This window comes from Thermobia domestica, chromosome 16, assembly GCF_964235325.1.
Source record: "Thermobia domestica chromosome 16, izTheDome1.hap1.1, whole genome shotgun sequence".
NCBI classification, from domain to species: Eukaryota; Metazoa; Arthropoda; class Insecta; order Zygentoma; family Lepismatidae; genus Thermobia; species Thermobia domestica.
The window spans coordinates 110,974,770-110,992,892 of NC_137469.1; the positions used below are offsets into that span (position 1 = coordinate 110,974,770).

General features: G+C 35.7%; 1 protein-coding gene across 1 annotated transcript in view; it reads left to right on the forward strand.

The window, feature by feature from the left end:
* LOC145673348 (uncharacterized) overlaps window positions 1–17,908 on the forward strand; it is a 92,080-nt gene extending 74,172 nt beyond the window's left edge. Inside the window, exons 10-12 of the mRNA XM_081742974.1 lie at window positions 804–944; window positions 2,256–2,466; window positions 17,446–17,908. Of these exons, the coding sequence (XP_081599100.1) occupies window positions 804–944; window positions 2,256–2,446 (332 nt within the window). The 3' untranslated portion in view covers window positions 2,447–2,466; window positions 17,446–17,908. The remainder of the gene's footprint in view (window positions 1–803; window positions 945–2,255; window positions 2,467–17,445) is intronic.
* Window positions 17,909–18,123: the final 215 nt, after the last annotated feature.

The window sequence follows — 18,123 nt, forward strand, 5'->3', positions numbered from 1 at the left end:
CTTACAGTTTTCCGGCAGTTTGTCCTTTGTTCTTCAATGTGGTACCTGAGGAAATTGCAGCCGATAATGGACTGCGATAGATCTAATTTTTGTGCCACATCATGTTGAGGTGGTTAATTCTTCTGGCGTACCAGTCGATGAATTCCACGAAGCACCTCAGGCAACACTTCTTCTGAAAACCTCGAATAGGCTCTTTTTTGTTGTTGTTGTCGAATGTTTCTACATGAGTCCTATTTATCTTTGCCTGGGTACGATATATCTAGCTGAGCTCACTCCAATAATTAAACATTTTCCCGACACTATCTCACCATTCGATTGTACAAAAGATTGTTTGGAAAAGAGTCATAGTATACCGTTATCAATAATACTTCACTTTCGGAGACATTTCAGTTGCATCAAAACGACTCTTCAGCACCTGGAAGTTGAGAGAGCACAGTAGTAACACCCATTTCATGTTCCTGTTTTAACTACAGAAGTGACACCAACGTTACAAAATCGATCGTATATAAACCGAACAACCTTCTGCATTAAAATTTACGAAAAACTAAGAAATACACTGAGTTTTATCTGAGAGGATTTTACAACTGAGCAGTACATTACCATCGAGTTATAATAACTTTGCACGAATGGCTTATAAGAGGAATTCCCTTGTTTATTACATCCTCGGCTTTCAGGCATAGGCTTTGGTTTAAAGAAAAGAAAAAAATAGATAGATACAGTAGTTAAGTTTACATTTTTAAAATTAGAATTGCAGTACATTTCTGAAAATAATCATACGTATACACTGTTGTATTTCGTTTCAGGATTTGCCGAAATGTCAGCGTGTTATAAGCACATAAAAAGCCATGAGCGTTCATCGAAAGACTTCGCGGAGGATGTAATAATTAACACAATGGCCACTCAAGGGCAGGGATCTCAGTGTATCTCTTCCCAAAATGGATCAGGTATATTTTTCCTTTCTTCAATAGAAATATAAAATTGTTTTTAAAAACTTCTATTAATGAATTTGAAATTGACGATACGTATATCTTGTTTATATCAAGTATTCTGGTAGTGATTTCTCTTATGTTTATTATTATTATTATTATTATTATTATTATTATTATTATTATTATTATTATTATTATTATTATTATTATTATTATTATTATTATTATTATTATTTACTTATTTTAAGAAATGTAGAGAGAATTGACATAATTTAATTTTTGTTTTCATTATGGAAGTATGTCATTGTGTCATTAATTTATGATAGCGGGAAAAGTATTAAATGCGACATTTGGAACTTCCTTACCTGAGAGAATGTAAGGGTTCTTAACTAGAGCCTTGATTATGGAGGATAAAAATAAGAGGAGTCGGGGTGGCTTAGTGGTACATGGGGTCCGTTCACCTCTAGTACATGGGGGTCCGTAGTTCGATCCCAGCTCGCGTCAAGTGAGCTTTGTGGTGGACAAACATCGTGTGCGTAGGTTTTCTCTTGGTTTTCCCGTTTCCTCCCACTTTCTTTATCACATCATTTCATTCATTTCTGATCATCACCGTCTTCCTTAGCCTCAGTGCATAGTCGTGGAACAAACTAAGTATTTCAGTTCATTTCATCTCAAAAGAAGTGTCACATTACAAGCATACCTTGGCCGCCAGATTGTTTTCTAGTCTTAGCATCATTTAGTTAAACTCGTGCCACTTGTTCAGTTAGAGTACTTCCGTGCACTGAAAAGACTGTATCATGACTTATTTGTAGGTTCGTATTTAAGCGTTGTATACGCACGGTAAGGACTCGATAGTTCATCTCTTCCTCACTTTTCTTATCATCTGCAGCAAAGAGTAAGTTCTCAAGCAATAAATGGCAGTGTGTTTGTGTGAGCATTTTGTCTCTTATCACATTAGTAAATTTACTCAGAAGGATACTGCAAATTATACGCGGTGATTTATATCTTTGTATCATTTTATCAAGTTAGTAACTTATCATTGATGTGAATAACTTTTAAGTTGTTGTAAATCAATCAGCATAGTAATCATTTGCTTTCAAGATTGGCCTCTGCGTAAAATGAGCCGCCTTGGATGTGTTCTTACAAATACCTAGGTACAGTTCTACTTATTGGCTACTTAGCAATATAATCCATTATTGATCAATCACAGCTACAATTTGAAGATTGTATTCAAATCCTTCAGGATATTTCATATTCCTGAGATGTAGAAAATTGTTAAATAATATAATGGTGTTAATGTTCATTTCTTAATGTGTTTAATTTTAGCTAAATATGCCGTCTTAGTGCACACCGACCAGTCCCTTGATGTTGGAAGCGAAATGGTTGTAGCTGGTGTTGCAAACTCAAATCTTCCAGAGAATTCCAGGCAGGTAACAGTAGAAGTGTCCGAAGATATTCAGGATTTTGAAGCTATTAATCTTCTAGCTTCTGCATCGACTTTTCAACAGGCGTTTTGAAACAAGATCTAAAAGCAGTGGTAAGTTTTAAATAGTATGTATACATAAATAGTATACATAAAAGTCATTCATTATTGTTCGTGTAACTAATGATATTTGAGAAGCTGTATGCAGAAACAGCGTAAGTCGTTCAAAAGTCATTGCTTAAAATAGTTTAAAGAGGAAGCTTGGATTTCTCCGTACTTGTATAATAGCTCTCAATTCTCCACTCTTCTCACGCAGAGTAGCAAATTTTATAAGTAACTGGGAGCTATTATTGAGTATCTGTGTACACCGTTCTTCAATAGTACAACTTCTCGTTACCGAGTATTTCCTAAGTTCGTGAGTTAGTATATGGGTAACGTACAGTGGTTACTCATATGCAAAATGAGAAATTATTATTGATAATAGTTCATCTAAAGGGGATAATTTGGTTATAGATGATAAAGTTCATCCTTTTGAGGAATTATTTGGGGTGGGAGAACCATTTAGTGAAAGATTAGACTGGGCTTATCCCGAATGTTTTTTAAAGTTTCTCCTGCTAAGGGATATGAAGTGAGCATCCAAACATTTGGAGGATGTAGTATAATAGCGTAAATAGTGTCAGGGTCTGAGACATATATTGGTATGAGTTAATAATTTCAGTACGGAAAGTTAAGCGACTTATATCCGATCAATTTTTAAAGTGTACTTACTTTATAAAAAGCTGTAACGTCATTACCGATTGTGTTCTGTCGAACCACCACCATCATAAACTATCGTCAGACACAACAATTTGCACTTCAACAAACTACATTGAGGTGGGGTACAGGAATAGGAATTCCATATTTTTCCTGCACATTCTCCGTATGCGTGTAAGGGAGAAGGTTTAAACGGCGTTTTTATCAATCCGAATTTGCAGAAATCCGTTGGGTTGGCGTCAGAGCTTTTCACTGGAGTGTCATGAAAGGGAATAACATTGATTCCCGTTTCTTGTTCCATGTCATAATAAAACCGAAGGATGTGGGTGAACATTTTGTTCAAGTGTATATGCGCCTCGTTCTTGTTAGCTCAAAACTTCATTGAGCAGATAAAAGCTGTTAAAACTTGAATATGTCGTATTTTTCGTGAAACACCTTAGGTCAGAAAATACTGATTGGATTTCCAAGGTTCGAGCGTAATGGTGTTCTTACATGGTCTAACTTTGTATGGCTGATTATTCCAAAGGTTTTCTACATACTCAAATCAAATTTGAAATTTATTGAACTTATAGATGCCCTTTTTCCTACAATATATCTTATGCCAGAATAGATGGGTGGATTTGTAATAATGTGTGGGGTGATACTGGTACTGAATCTGATATTGACTTAAGAACACTGAGACAGATTTTTATTGGATGTATCGTTACTGGCTTCATATCTGGTATCGTAAATAGTATTATAATATGAGTAAAAAACATTAGACAACATTGCATTTAGTTCCATGCGAAGAAAGAGCTATTTTAGTATTATTCTTTGTATTATTTCTAACATGTAGTTAATTTGTATAGAATGATCTTGAATTAAGAAGACCGTAAATTACGTTTAACAGTTAAAATAAGAATTTAATTGGTATACGTTTATGATTTGTAGATAGTCGCTTAGATATTACAATTGAAACGCACTACTTTTACGTTCTACGAGTTATATTTAAATTGAATAACTTTCTAACGAGTCAGGCTAATTTCGAACTTTCTAACAAAGGTGCAACAAAATTTTATTCAAATTAGACCTGATAATATTTTAGGGTTATTGCATTCTAAAGCAACCAAATGAACTTATAAGAAACAGTATCAATTAAATATAACCAGACAATCTTACCTTATTTCTTACTTCCTTTGTAGTCTTTTAAAATCTATCTATTCTACTATTATTTGGAAAAAACATATATATATATATTATGTTGAACTATGTTTATTGTTGCACAAACTTTCGATAATACAATATTATAATAGTCTTTGGAGTAACTGGGAAATAAAACGAAGAAAAGAAAAGAAATCAATTTAAACCATTGAAAAAAAAGTAGTCAGTGAACATCAGCTCAGTATGTAGTCTTTGATTTCCTCATAATCGTCTTTCATGTGATTGAACCTGGTGTGTCTGTTTTATCCAGTCATGCAATGAATGAACAAACTTTTGACGCCTGAGAAATAATACGCAGCTCCAGCCAACTTCAGAAGAACGATGTACTAACCTACTCTCAAGGACGCATGACAAGGACGATGTACATAATAGCACCGGCCAAGTATACTTAATACATAATTCAGTTATAAGGTTCGAACATATTATTTACTTTTCTTACACACCTTTATTCTCTCTAATAAGAAGAGCGTAAGGCAATACATCTACAAATTCGCTCAATTCATACAATCAGCAATAATAGTGATAACATCTATTTCTTTGCTTAATTTATTAATTCATCAGCGCAGACGTCGTGACTTGCAATAAATCATAAGGCTATCACAAACTAGTTCCGAACTTCAACAAACGGGATTACACTCTCAAAAACCACAAAATAAGCTAGTATTACTCTGACAGCGGGACGTGCGATTTATTCAGCAACCTTCACCCAAATATATTCACTGGTGAGACGTGAAATTTACTCAGCGACTGCCATTCACCTCTCATACATCTAAAACGTAACCCGGGTAGACAGAACTCAACTGTATTGACATTTGCTATTTATGCCAATAGCCCTGATGGACTCCACTGTACTCTGAAAGTTTACTGAACATCATCATCCAGTGTGATAAGAATATTTCTGGTTTGTTTAGCAACAACTTCCCAAACCGGAGTATGTAGTTTCGCTGAAACTGGTGGCAGACACTTTACTATTTTTGACTAGAGAGTTATCGAGGAAATATATGTACTTATTAGCAGGAACCAATTCTGGTTAAAATACACTGAAATATGAAGACTAAACACGACGAATTATCTGAGAAGGTCTGCTATTCGGTATCATCTCCAGTAACACAACACACATTTTGTTTATAGAATAGTATCGATAGTAAACACCAAATCAAAAGAACATTGATAGCATAATTATTTTCAAGAGAAAAATAATTATATACTGTATTAAATACCAATAATAGCAATAATTTCCAATAAACATATAGAAATTTCGTCTAAACACTTTTGGTCGTAGAATTTTTAATGGTTGAGGACAAACGTTTAAGCTAATAGGGATGAAGATTATCGAAGTTGTGGGAATTCACTGCAGGAAAACACGTTTACAGTTCAGCACTCATTGTAATATTCTGCCACGAAACTGCTCAAACATAAATATATCCCTCGTTAAATTATAATAATGCATGCATGCAATAGGCTACCTCAATACAAACCAATAAGGTTGAATTACTATATAAAAAAAAAAAAAAAAAAAAAAAAAAAAACTTTTTATTATATTATCAAAATCGTGTCGTGGCAGTATCTAAGTGCCTATTTCCTGTTCCAAATGGATAGCTTCACAGTCAATGTTTCTATCAAGAAAGTCCCAATAAACTCACTATAACTGATACGATCACTAGAGATACTGCTATTGTCTTCTGTTGTTTGAGTTTCATAATCACGAAATACGCATAGTTATGTGGATTAACTTCCACTGACAAAAAAGTTGTCTTCATCAATTCATGGTATGTGCTTTGCCAAATGGGAGTTGTTATTTAGCTTTTCAGTCATTTTTTTGGGCGAACTTATCAATTATCGTGATTGTCTTCATTTAAAGCAGGGATTAATATTTGATGGCATAGACGAAAATTAATATAATAGATTATGTAGGCTAGAATGCTTGACTTTTATTATTTTTTTCCTTTAGGGAGGCGGGGATATACCAGCATATGTGTAAGACTGTGTTCATTGGCTTCTATTGTAATAGATTGGTGCCTAATTTATTTTTTAAACTTTTAAAACTTTTCCACTGCTTCAAATATCTTGCTGATTCTTGATATGGTATAACGTTTAAGTGATGAAGGTCCATTTTCGCGCAGAATTTGCCACTGAACTTCTGACATATTATCGGTAATGAAAAATAGACATACACATTTAATAAAGTTCTCAATACTTACAAGGTACATTCTAGAAGTGTTCTCTTGGGACTCGTGTAAAATTGATTCAGAAGCAAAGTTCTCCATGGCCTAATGTGTTTTGTACTAACTTTAGTGGCCCATGCATATATATATGAGCCTTCATATATCCGGAATTCAGTCATAAACTATTATAACGCTCGGACACAAAATTGCTTTTAGTTTCTTTACATGTAACTGGACATGAATGTGGGCATATGCAAAACAATTTGGATTAAGTACACATGTTACACACCCATGCCGCCATTTTAGATCCACCATATTGGATTCAACTTTCGTTTTTTCAAATGGGAATAGGTGCAAGTGATACATCAAATTCATGTACAATTTTCTCGGAAATTCGCTGGTGTAGTGAGTTTTACCATATCTTGTATCGTTTGCAAGTTATTGCATGTTAAATGTCGAGCACTTCACGAATATTGAACCAAATAAAAAGTTGTGCAGGGCCCCGTGTGTATTGTGCTAATTGCTGCAGCCCATACAGTGAAATATACATTGCTTATGAGACTTCATGAATCAATACTGTAAGCACACAACAGGGCACACGACATAAATATACACGACGGTAAGCACACTGGATGAAAGTCTAAAATGTCTAACGCAAATCCAGATACGACCAGATTTGGGTGCAGACTTACCATTCCCGTATTGACTGTGTCCGTATGTATGCACGTCCAGAAAATATTTCGTCAACGATAAATCACGTAAAAGGTTACATATGCACAAGGGGTACACTACATAACACAAATTTCTGCCATGCCCTGCACAACTTTCTATTTTGTTCAACATTCGTTAAGGGCCTGACATTTAACATGCAATACCTTGCAAACGGTACAAGACACGATAAAACTCACTACACCAGCGAATTTACGAGAAAATTGTACATGAATTTAGTGTATCATTTGCAGCTATTTCGATTTGAAAAAACAAAAGTTGAAGCCAATATGGCAGATCCAAGATGGCGGCTGGGCTGTGTAACATGTGTCAGAGAAGCAGTACTTGATCCAAATTCTTTTGCATTTGGCCACATTCATATCCAGTTACATCTAAAGAAACTAAAAGCAATTTTATGCCCGAGTGTTATAAAAATTAATGATTGAATTCCGGATATATGAAGGCTCATAAATATGCAAATTATCAGTATGGGCCGCTAAAATTAGTACAATACACATTTGGCCGAGGAGAACTTTGCATGTGAATCAATTTTACATGAATCCCGATGGGACATTTCAGAAATGTACCTTGTTAGACAACTCTCGGTCATTGTAAACGAAGTCCATTTTCTTAGCGATGTATATGAATTTTTTTTATCCACCAGTAAATAATAATAATAATATATATATATTTTAAAAAAAACTACGTTACATCAAAAGTTATATAGTGACAAGAGGTGTCGGTGTGGTCCCGCGTAGCGTAGTCTCTAATGCTTTCACGTTTGGTGCGAGCAATCCCGGCTTCGATTTCGGGTGGAGACATTCGGTCAGAAAGGCGTAACGGGTTTTTAAAGCCCAGCCATCGTCATTCACACCAAGCAAATCCCAGGATTGTACAGTCCACAGCAAAAAACCTGCAACATGAGCATGTAAGTTTATTGTGAAACTACGCCTAACAGCGCAGGAAATCAACATAACATCTAAGTGGCACGAATCACGCCAGGAGAAACCTCGCGTCCTCCCCTGCACACTTATTTTGGAGCAAAAAACTTCGTCGTTTCACAATAAACATACATGCCCATGTTGCAGGTTTTTTTGCTGTGGACTGTACCCAATATAAAAAGTTTCAGGTCGCTTCCTTCTTTTCCAGTTCCTTTCTACTTTCCCTACTTCGCCGGATATGTGATCGCCGATGAACTTATCCCTGATACATGACGGGAAAAGTAACCTTAAATGCTGAAAGCCCAGAAATATATACATAGAAAAAGATAATAAAAATTTACGTCTCTCTCTCTCGCTTGATTTAAATTTTAAAATCTGAGATTGACTTTTCTCAAAACCTGGTTTTGTGACTTACGCTATTACTCATACAACTTCTTAATTATTATTAACTAGTACGAGGGTTTGGGAGTAAGTCATGGCAATCGAGTAATATTTCGACAATCGAAGGATGCATTTAAAATGTGTTATATACAACTGAAGGAGACTCTACAATGGATATTTTGTTGATAGGAATCATAAAGAAAGCAACCCTGTGACATACACATGTATTAATGCATATGTTTCAAAAACTCCCCCCATTATGATAAGCCCTTAAAATAATCTCCCGTACTGTCTACAGCACGCTGCCATTGATCTGAAAGACGTCGAATACCATATGCAGCACCATCCTCTGCACCATGCCTGAAGCGGTGGATCTGTTGGCGCACAGCGTTTTCAGTTTCTATGCAGATACATATTGTCTACCACACAGTGATTTCTTTACCTTGAGAGTGAGATCAAATTCGTACGGTGACATATCCAGTGAATACGCTGGGTGCTTCAACTCTTCCCGTTCTCATTGGTGCAATGGGTCCCATACACAAGCTGCATTATGTGGCTTTTCATTATCGTGCAGTATGATTGCATTATGCAGTAGATCTACACGCTTCTCCGTAACGGCACATCATAGATCTTTCTGCAGGAAGTCATTGTAATATGATTGTGGTGCCATGAGGAACGAAGTGACAAACAAGTACTCTCCTTGCGTCATATGCCACAATCACCATCAGTTGTGTGGGCGAGGGATTCTGTAGAAACTTCTGCCCACGCGATGATTCTGGATGTCTCCATTCTGAGAATTGCTATTTCAACTCAGGTTCATACGCCCAGTCCAGAATTCGTCCATAGTTATGACTGTGGAAATTAATTGGTTGTCTTCATTCTCATAGCGCTGTAGATGACAGGATTTCAATGCAACTTTTCCTTTGTTAAGATCTTGTGTCAAAATTTTATGAATTGAGTGCTTCTCAATCCCAGTCTCCGTCTCTGATTTACCCAGCGTCCATCGTATCTCGTTCTCCAACAGATGTTCCAACACAGCACGTGACTCATCGCCCGCTCACAGGCTGGCTTGACCACTCCATGTCGATGGTTGCTTTGCGTCTTCACTGAAAAGCTGCTGCCCATCTTGTGGCAATGCTGCGCGTGTTGAGGGCATTATTCTCTAACGCTTCTATCTATTCTTGGTGACACACACTCGCATTTCTTCCCCGAAGAACAGTCACTTTGATGTACGTTCGCTGTTCCACTCAGGTCACTTCCGTTTTAAACCGCGACTGAGTCACTGCTATTTTTCCAACGACCCGTTTTTATCCAGTACAACACACAGAGCCATTTATTGACCAGAGGGTAAGTACTGGTGTCAGGCTTCATTCCTCGGTCTGCATTTTCCGTCCACATTTGCTATGACGTATTTTGAAGGTTCATCATAATGAGTCGTTTTTGTAACATGGTATGTCACATGGTTGCTTGAAGTTTTCTTTCATGATTCCTACCAACAAAATATCCACTATTAATACTCTTTCAGTTGTATATAACACATTTTTAATACAGTATTCGATTGTCGAAATATTACTGGGTTCCCATGACTTACTCCCCAACCCTCATGTTATTATTTTTCTTTCATCATACATGGTAAACATGGTTGCATATATCAAAACAAGCTTTAATTGTTACAGTAGAGCAATTTATTGTGGTGTAATATTCTTTTTAATAGGTTTGGTCGAACAACTAATTCGATTCATAGTAATGTAGTCTTGATATTGTTCTAGTTGTTGAAAGCAGTGCTTTCCACTATAAACTGGCAACATTATTCACGAGTGTTTAGGTTAAGTGTGATGTTGGTATCTACCAAAGTATATTCGTACGACGTGTTCTAATTTCCGTACAAGATAATTTAACCAAACAGAGAAACAAATAACTTCTGAAAAGTAGCTTGATATTTTCTGCTTTTATGATCTACGAACATAAAAAGGTTGAAAACCATTGGTTATAGAAGCGAAAATGGGATTTGAAAGGAAAGACTTGAGAGACAACGGGTGCCTTTTATTTTTCAGATTGAGTACGAAAACGAAACTGTATAGGATAGTACTCGCTTAACAGTGTAAATTTCTCCATTGAACAAAGTATAAGTTTCCATTCCTCTATTGAAAAGCAACTTCCGCACTGTTAATTTCTCTCGTTAACAAAGTAACTAATACAATTGGCCTGTGTCTAGGAAGTAAGATTAGATAAATAGTATTGATATGTCTCATTAAGAACATATCACTTTAAAACTACAGGAATACCTTGTATAACACAATTTTTAACACCGTGAGTTTTGCGCTTTTATTGTACATATTTACGATGGATGAGTTGAGCATGACGTATTTCCGCCAGCACTTCCCTGCATAATTTGTTTCCATGGGTTCCAAAGACATGAGCTTCTAATAATTATGTTTTGCATTGACCTATAAATATTATACTACAAAAGTGAGAATTGCAGTTTTTGTATAAATTTCTGAATGAAGAATGGATCCAAGATAAGGCAGGTAAGGCAATGTAATTACATAATAATAAATTGTAAAATATACCGGCCTATGCTTTCCTTGTTTAGCAGATGTATTATATGACCGAAAATATGACTTTTGGAACCTTCCGCAAGGAGGAAGCAAAAATTACGAAATTACTTGACTCATTCATTGTCAGTAAGCTTCCTAATTTAATTTGTTTTTTTTTTTAAATAACTAAATAAAAGTAATAAATAGCACTGTTCATAAGTTGAGCTGATTTTGAGTTTAACGTTCCTTTCAGCAGCGGGGTTATATGAGACGAGACCTATTGATTAATGTGGAATCCGAATCACATGAGCTCCCGCTGGGAATCAAACCCAGGTCTCCCACGCCAAAGGCGCGTACGCTAACCTCTTAACCACAAAGGAGTTCAGCACTGTTCATGTGCAGATGGCAATTCTGTATTAGTCTAGTCCCATATTGGCTTGTGATATGATGATGTTAACTACAATTGAAGAATAGGAATATGATAGCTCAGTGGTAAAGAGCTCACCTCGGGTACTAGGGATCCCTGGTTCATGTGAGTTTGTAGTGGACGACATGGTGTCTGTGGGTTTTCTCATGGTTCTCTCGTTTCCTCCCTCGCGGTGGCTCAGTGGTAGAACGTTCACCTCTGGTGCTTGGGGTCCGGGATTCAATCCCAACCCCCGCCAAGTGATCTTTGTGGTGGACAAACACCATGTGCATGGGTTTTTCTCGGGGTTCTCCCGTTTCCTCCCACTTTCTTCATTCCACCATTTCATTCATTACTCATCATCACCGTCTCCTTTAGCCTAATCGGCATAACCGTGGGACGTAAAAGTCAAAGATTTAATTTCATTTCATTTCTTTCCTCCCACTTTCTCATTCCATCAGTTCCTTTCATAATTGTTCACTTTCGTATGTATCATTCGTCTTCTTTAGCCTACAGGCATAAGCGTGGAATGAAAAACTGGAATATTTTTACATACATACTAATTGTTTGCTGAGCAAAACCATATATTTTCATTAAAATTGAATATGTGTGACGGTTTCACGCTTCACAGAAAGGACATTATGGGCAGGCGCATTGTCTTGGTGGAGGATCATGCATCGTTCTTCCACAAATTCGGTCTCTTCTTCCTTATTCTTTCCCTCAACTTGATTAGGACATCTTTGTAGTAGGCCTGATTCACCGTTTGACCCCGAGGCACCCATTCAGTCATGATGATACACTGATGTCGAAAAAACGATGAGCATTGTCTTCACTTTCGACTTGCTCATTCGTGCTTTATTCATTCTTGGCGATGTGGGAGTCTTCCAGTGCATGGAATGGCGCTTAGTCTCGGGGTCGTACTGGAAAATCCATGTTTCATCACATGTGATGTCACGTGTTAGCAAGTCTGGTTCTGCTTTGAGTCGTTCCATGACGTCACAGCAAATGGTCTTTCGAGTGTCTTTTTGTTCCTGAGAGAGGTTTTTCGGGACAGTTTTTGCACAAACTTTTGTCATGTTTAAATTGTCATGCAAAATTTGTCTTATTGTCTCTTTGTTAATGTTTGTCATGTCTGCGATCATCCGAATGCTCAGACTTCTGTCTTTCCGCACAAGTTCATTAATGTTTTGAACATTTCCGTCCGTTCTTGAACTCAAAGGGCAGCCGGGTCGTTTATCATCTTCAACCTCCTCCCTACTTTCTGAAAATCGTTTGTGCCATTCGAAAACTCGCACACGTGACACACCATTATCACCATACATCTCTTTTAACATTGCACAACATTCCGTCGGTTTTTTTCTTTTCTTCAATTTCACCATAAATTTGATGTTAATGCGCTGCTCAACTTTACTGTCCACCATGATCCCGGAACTAGTACAGAACTCTTGTCCTCTTCATGGAAGCCTGCAAACAAAAGAAAAGCTTTCAAAATCATGAAACAAACAGTGGCTGCTCACGAAGGTTCAAGATCAACAATACATAATTAGGTACCTCTCCCCCCCACGATCCCGCACGACAGGAGGTGGGCAGTCTTGATATTTAATTGCCACACCTCGTATATATATATATATATATATATATATATATATATATATATATATATATATATATATATATATATAGATAAATAGATAGATAGATAGATAGATAGATACAGGGTGTTTCAAAACAACACAGACAACGTTTGGGTGGTGATTCCTGACTAGAGATGCAAAAAAGCCGGCTTTTTTGAATCGATGGTTTTTTTCACATAAAAAGCCGGCTTTTTTGGGAAAAAAAACGAGAATTTTGGAAATTTTGGCTTTTTTCATTTTCATGATTTTTCTATCGAAATAGCTTTCTTATAGTATATTCTATAGTTAGATAAGAATTCCATGACCTAAATGCCATATTTCGCTCTAAAATTCACCATCAAGATGGATGGAGCACACATGTTTTACGAATTGAAGCTAACATGAAGAATGTAGTATTTGAAGGCAATTTTAGAGGCTATTTATCTTTATTTTTAACTTTTGCGTTATCGACATTTTTTTCTTCTCGGGATCATTTCGGTTTGTCGTCTGTGTTTCATTTCTAAGAGCTTAGTACTCTAGCTTCTAGTGCAAAAGTTAAACTTACGTTTTTCTATATATCCGTCAAAGCGTACGTTTTTTAATATATCCGTCTAACCGTACTTCCACATGTTTTATACTGTAGCTGTGCAACGATTTAGCAATAATTTTCCGGATACAACCTTGAATACTAACTTATACAAATAATCAGTAGCGGATTTAGAAACGTACTTTGGGACGGGTTTCTCTGATTGTTTCATTTTCTAAAATGTCCTAATTTTATTTCGGAGGAGCTTGAAGTTTATGAGTACAGGCATAACTAATAGATACTGTATTTCGTTTCGTTTATATATTTAGCGATAATCTTCCGGATACAACCTTGAAGATCATTTTATACTGAGAATCAGTGGCGGATTTGGAAGAGTATTTTGGGAGGGGATTTTCTTACTAATGTTTAGTTTTTCTAAACATTCGTAATTTTTATTTGACGGGAGCTGAAAGTTTATGAGTAAAGGCATAACTAATAGATATTTCCTTTGTTTTAGACATTCCGTAATTTTGGGGAACAGGCTTCAGTCCGAAAGACCGCCCCCCTAACCTTCGCAAAACCGTCACTGCTGCTAATTAGTAATAATAACGATTTAAAAACAATAAGAAATGAAGTCGGCCAACTCACAGTACACGCACTATTTCTACTTCATATATGGAATGAAGAAAAGTTTTGTCAGAATGGTCGAATGCTGAGTTGAATCCCGGACTTCCCGATAGAAGCGCGGTGTGCAGTTGTATTTATCTTAACTTAAATATATTCCATAGTCTTTTTTGTGTGTGTGTGTGTTGGTGGGGTGGAGGAGTTCCATAATGATATGAAGGGTGTGAGCCAAGAACATGGTGACTAACAAATTTTCAATTCCTGAGTTATGCAGCGCCAGATAGACAGCAACGCATACCGCTTCGTTTAATCCCTCATGCATAGTCTTATGTGAAAAATCAGCTTTCCGACTTTCAAAATGGATTGTGCAGCAGAAAATTTCTAATTTCTTAAAATAGTAAAATTGTGGGTTACCATGTTCTTACCTCACATCCTTCATATGTTGAATCCCTCTTGTTAAAAACAGAAAACTTGAGGACTGAGTAAACCGTGATGGTGCTTAAATAAAACTGTAGAATTTCAAGAATATACAAAACCAAAAGCTCTAGATGTGCAGCCTTTAAGTGTATCATATAAATCTAAGTATTTTTCTTATGTTTTATTTTAATTTTATTTTGTTCCAAAAAGAGGGTGTGGAATATTTTGAAGTAAAAATACTACATAAAATTTTGCTACTTATTTGAGTATTTTTTTAAAAAAAGAAGTATTTACTTTTAGGGTTGGCTGGTTTACACCAGCTGTTTTTCTTCTTTTTTAAAATAAAAAACTGGTTTAAACCGAAAAAAAAATAAAAAGAACGAAAAATGCAAATCGTGTGAATTTTCTTGCTGACGTTTCCATACATCAAACCATCTGCATTAGTTTTATTTCCTTTTCACCTTTTAATCAAGGTGTCCCATGTTCAATTCTCGGTCGAACCACAACCCTTCTTTCATGCGTAAACAAAGTAGCGGTTCGGATGTCACTTTAAGCGAAAGTCTTCTCCTTGATAACCTCGGTATTACGTAAGGATGTTAAGCATGAACATACGAAACGTAACAAAATTGTATATTTCTGCATGCCTGAATGCCTGTTGTTTTATAAAGAAGCCAAGGTTGCTTAAATATACTGATATAAATTGGCAAAATTTATCGATTGCCTACGTAGCTTCCAACATTAGCTTGGATTGTACTTTCAATGATATGTACGTACTAAATTTGTAATTTAATACCTCAGTTTTAGCGTACTGATTATGATACGTTGACCTTTAAATTTTACATGCAAAGCAATAACATGATTTTTCCGTTATTGTTTTACATTTAGAGTAATGACGGGATTTTCCCGATGGCTAGGCCGGGAGTTTCTCAATTTAAGAAATTTACTGACCGGACTTCTTTAAGCTTATGTGACCTCTTCCAGCATAACTCCGTTGTTACATAATAACACCAAAGCGAAACAAACTTATTTCTGTCAATATGTAATATAAATACATAAAGCAAAATATCAAAACCCCAAAAAACCTGCTTTAAACCAAAAAAGCCTAGTTTAAACTCCCCCCAAAAAACGGGTTTTTGGCATTTTCAAAAACAACCATGGTTCTTGCCAACCCTGTTTACTTTTGTATGTAGGAGGTTAAAAAAAATCTTATTATATACATGGTTAATCCTTTGGAATTCATAATGTAAATATGTTGAGAAGTAAAACTGTGTGAAATATCTTTTCGAAATTCATGGTTTATTTTCGAGGTTTTATATTATTATCGGCATCAACCACTATTTAAATGACTTTTTGTGTTGTAGAGAAGCGAAACAAAATTTGGTTTATCAATTTAAAGCTGAATTTTCAAAAAAGCCCAAAATTTCCCAAGCAAAAAAGCGAAGCAGAAAAAAACGAGTTTTTTTTCCAAAAAAAGCCGGTTTTGTTTCCGAGCCCTTGCATCTCTATTCCTGACACCAAAATAAACAATAAAGTATAGACCAACCTGGATGCACAAATGCTTCCTTTCGGAGTTATAGGTTACCGAAAACATGAAAAAATGAACTTTAAAGATCTATATCTCCAATACTATGGGACCTACCATAGTCGGGTCAAGACTTCACTTAGGAACTAATATGTGCCCTATCCAAATATCGAAGTTTCAGAATCCTGCGTACTTCCGCAACAATTTTTATAGAGGTAGTTGATGAATACTTTAAGTTATATGCCAGTAGTCAAACTCCCTCTATAGAAACTGTTGCGGAAGTACTGCAGGATTCTGAAACATGTATATTTGGGTAGGGTATATACTAGTTCCTAAGTGAAGTCTTGACCCGACTATGGTAGGACGTTATTCATTAATTCATTCGTGTTTTCGGCAGCCTATAACACCGAAAGGAAGCATTTGTGCACCCAAGTTGGTGTACACTTTTCGTCTTATCTTTGTGTCTCAGGACTCCCCTCCTATATATATAATATCAATTAACAACTTCACAGGACCTTCACTGAATTTGAATGCGAATTTCCCAACATGTGTAAATAAATTTAGACATATTATAGATGGGGTAAAGTAAATGAATCAACTGGGATGGCTCTCTAGAGAGATAAAATATGAATTCTTAAATCGGCAGCAAATTATATTTAGTCAAGACATAATTGCGTAATATAGCAGAAAATGAATGAAAATAACTTCTCTTTTGGTAAGTAATAAGTGTTAATATGTTTTTACTCCGTTCTCAGAGGCTTAGGATATGAACTTTGAAGTGTAAAATTTAAATTGAATCTTTAAAGGAGATATTCGCATTTGCGAATTTTTGGACCCAGTGGAGGTAGCTGAGTTCGCAGTTCGCATTCACAATTGCTTCGTCTTTGGTTCTACTGAAGGTGCACTCTTGTATGTTTAAAAATATTTTCTGTATCATTTAGTTCTATGATTTTTTCTTTTCATTTTAAAACTTATTTATATCGTAAATATTTGTGCTGAACAACTTCATTTAAACTCATTGTGAACAGATTTTTAATAACGTGTTTTTTTGTAGCGTCTATTCGTATGGATTTTCGTTTTTCTTGGAAATAATTAACCGCGTTATACAAGGTATCCCTGTATTTACCTTTACATAGACTGGCCTTACTCTTCTCAATAATATTGATCTATCGACTAACATTACTAACAGGTCAAAGCGGATTACGAAATATATTTCTAAATCTTTGTAATTACAAAGTGTGAAATGCTGCAAGTAAATATTGTTACGTTATTTAAGAAACAATTTGCCCTCTCGTTTCAGGTAAGAAAGCATAATTTCAGTGAACAAGAATGGCCGTATTTTGAGAAGAAACCAAAGATATTTATTCTGTATATACAGTAGAATACAGAGAAACTTAGAGCCTTAAGTTGGTAACAGATATGTATAATCTATTTTTCTGATGTGTAAGACTGATTTGTAATGAGTACCAAAAGGGAATGTGACTTCACACAGTGATTAATGATCTCAGGGTATTTAAAAAAAATAACTAACTTTGACATTTTTGTATATAGTAAGCTTGTATATTTTCCATGATGCGTGACAACAATTACGCCAGTAATTCTAAACATTGTTACATTTTATCGAGTTATTATAGTGCCAGTTTTATGGCACGTGCAAAGTATTTAGCTTGAAGTATTTCATGTGCTTTTGTTACTTAATTTATCGACCAATAAAATGACATCCAGATGGAACAATAAATATTAAATTTTTGAAGTTAATTAAAGGATTTTGTGATTTAATATTTTTCCTTTCTTTTTAACGAAATAACTGTCCGACCTTTCAAACATACATGCTAAGTCGGATCAGGTATGCCCAAACCTAAACGCTGGATCGTGTCAGTTACAGTTGTATATTCTCGATTCAGAAGTGTCAGCTGAAACTGTCATGAGTGAAGTATAAGAGATAGGGTTGCCAACTCTGGAAAAATAAAAAAATAAA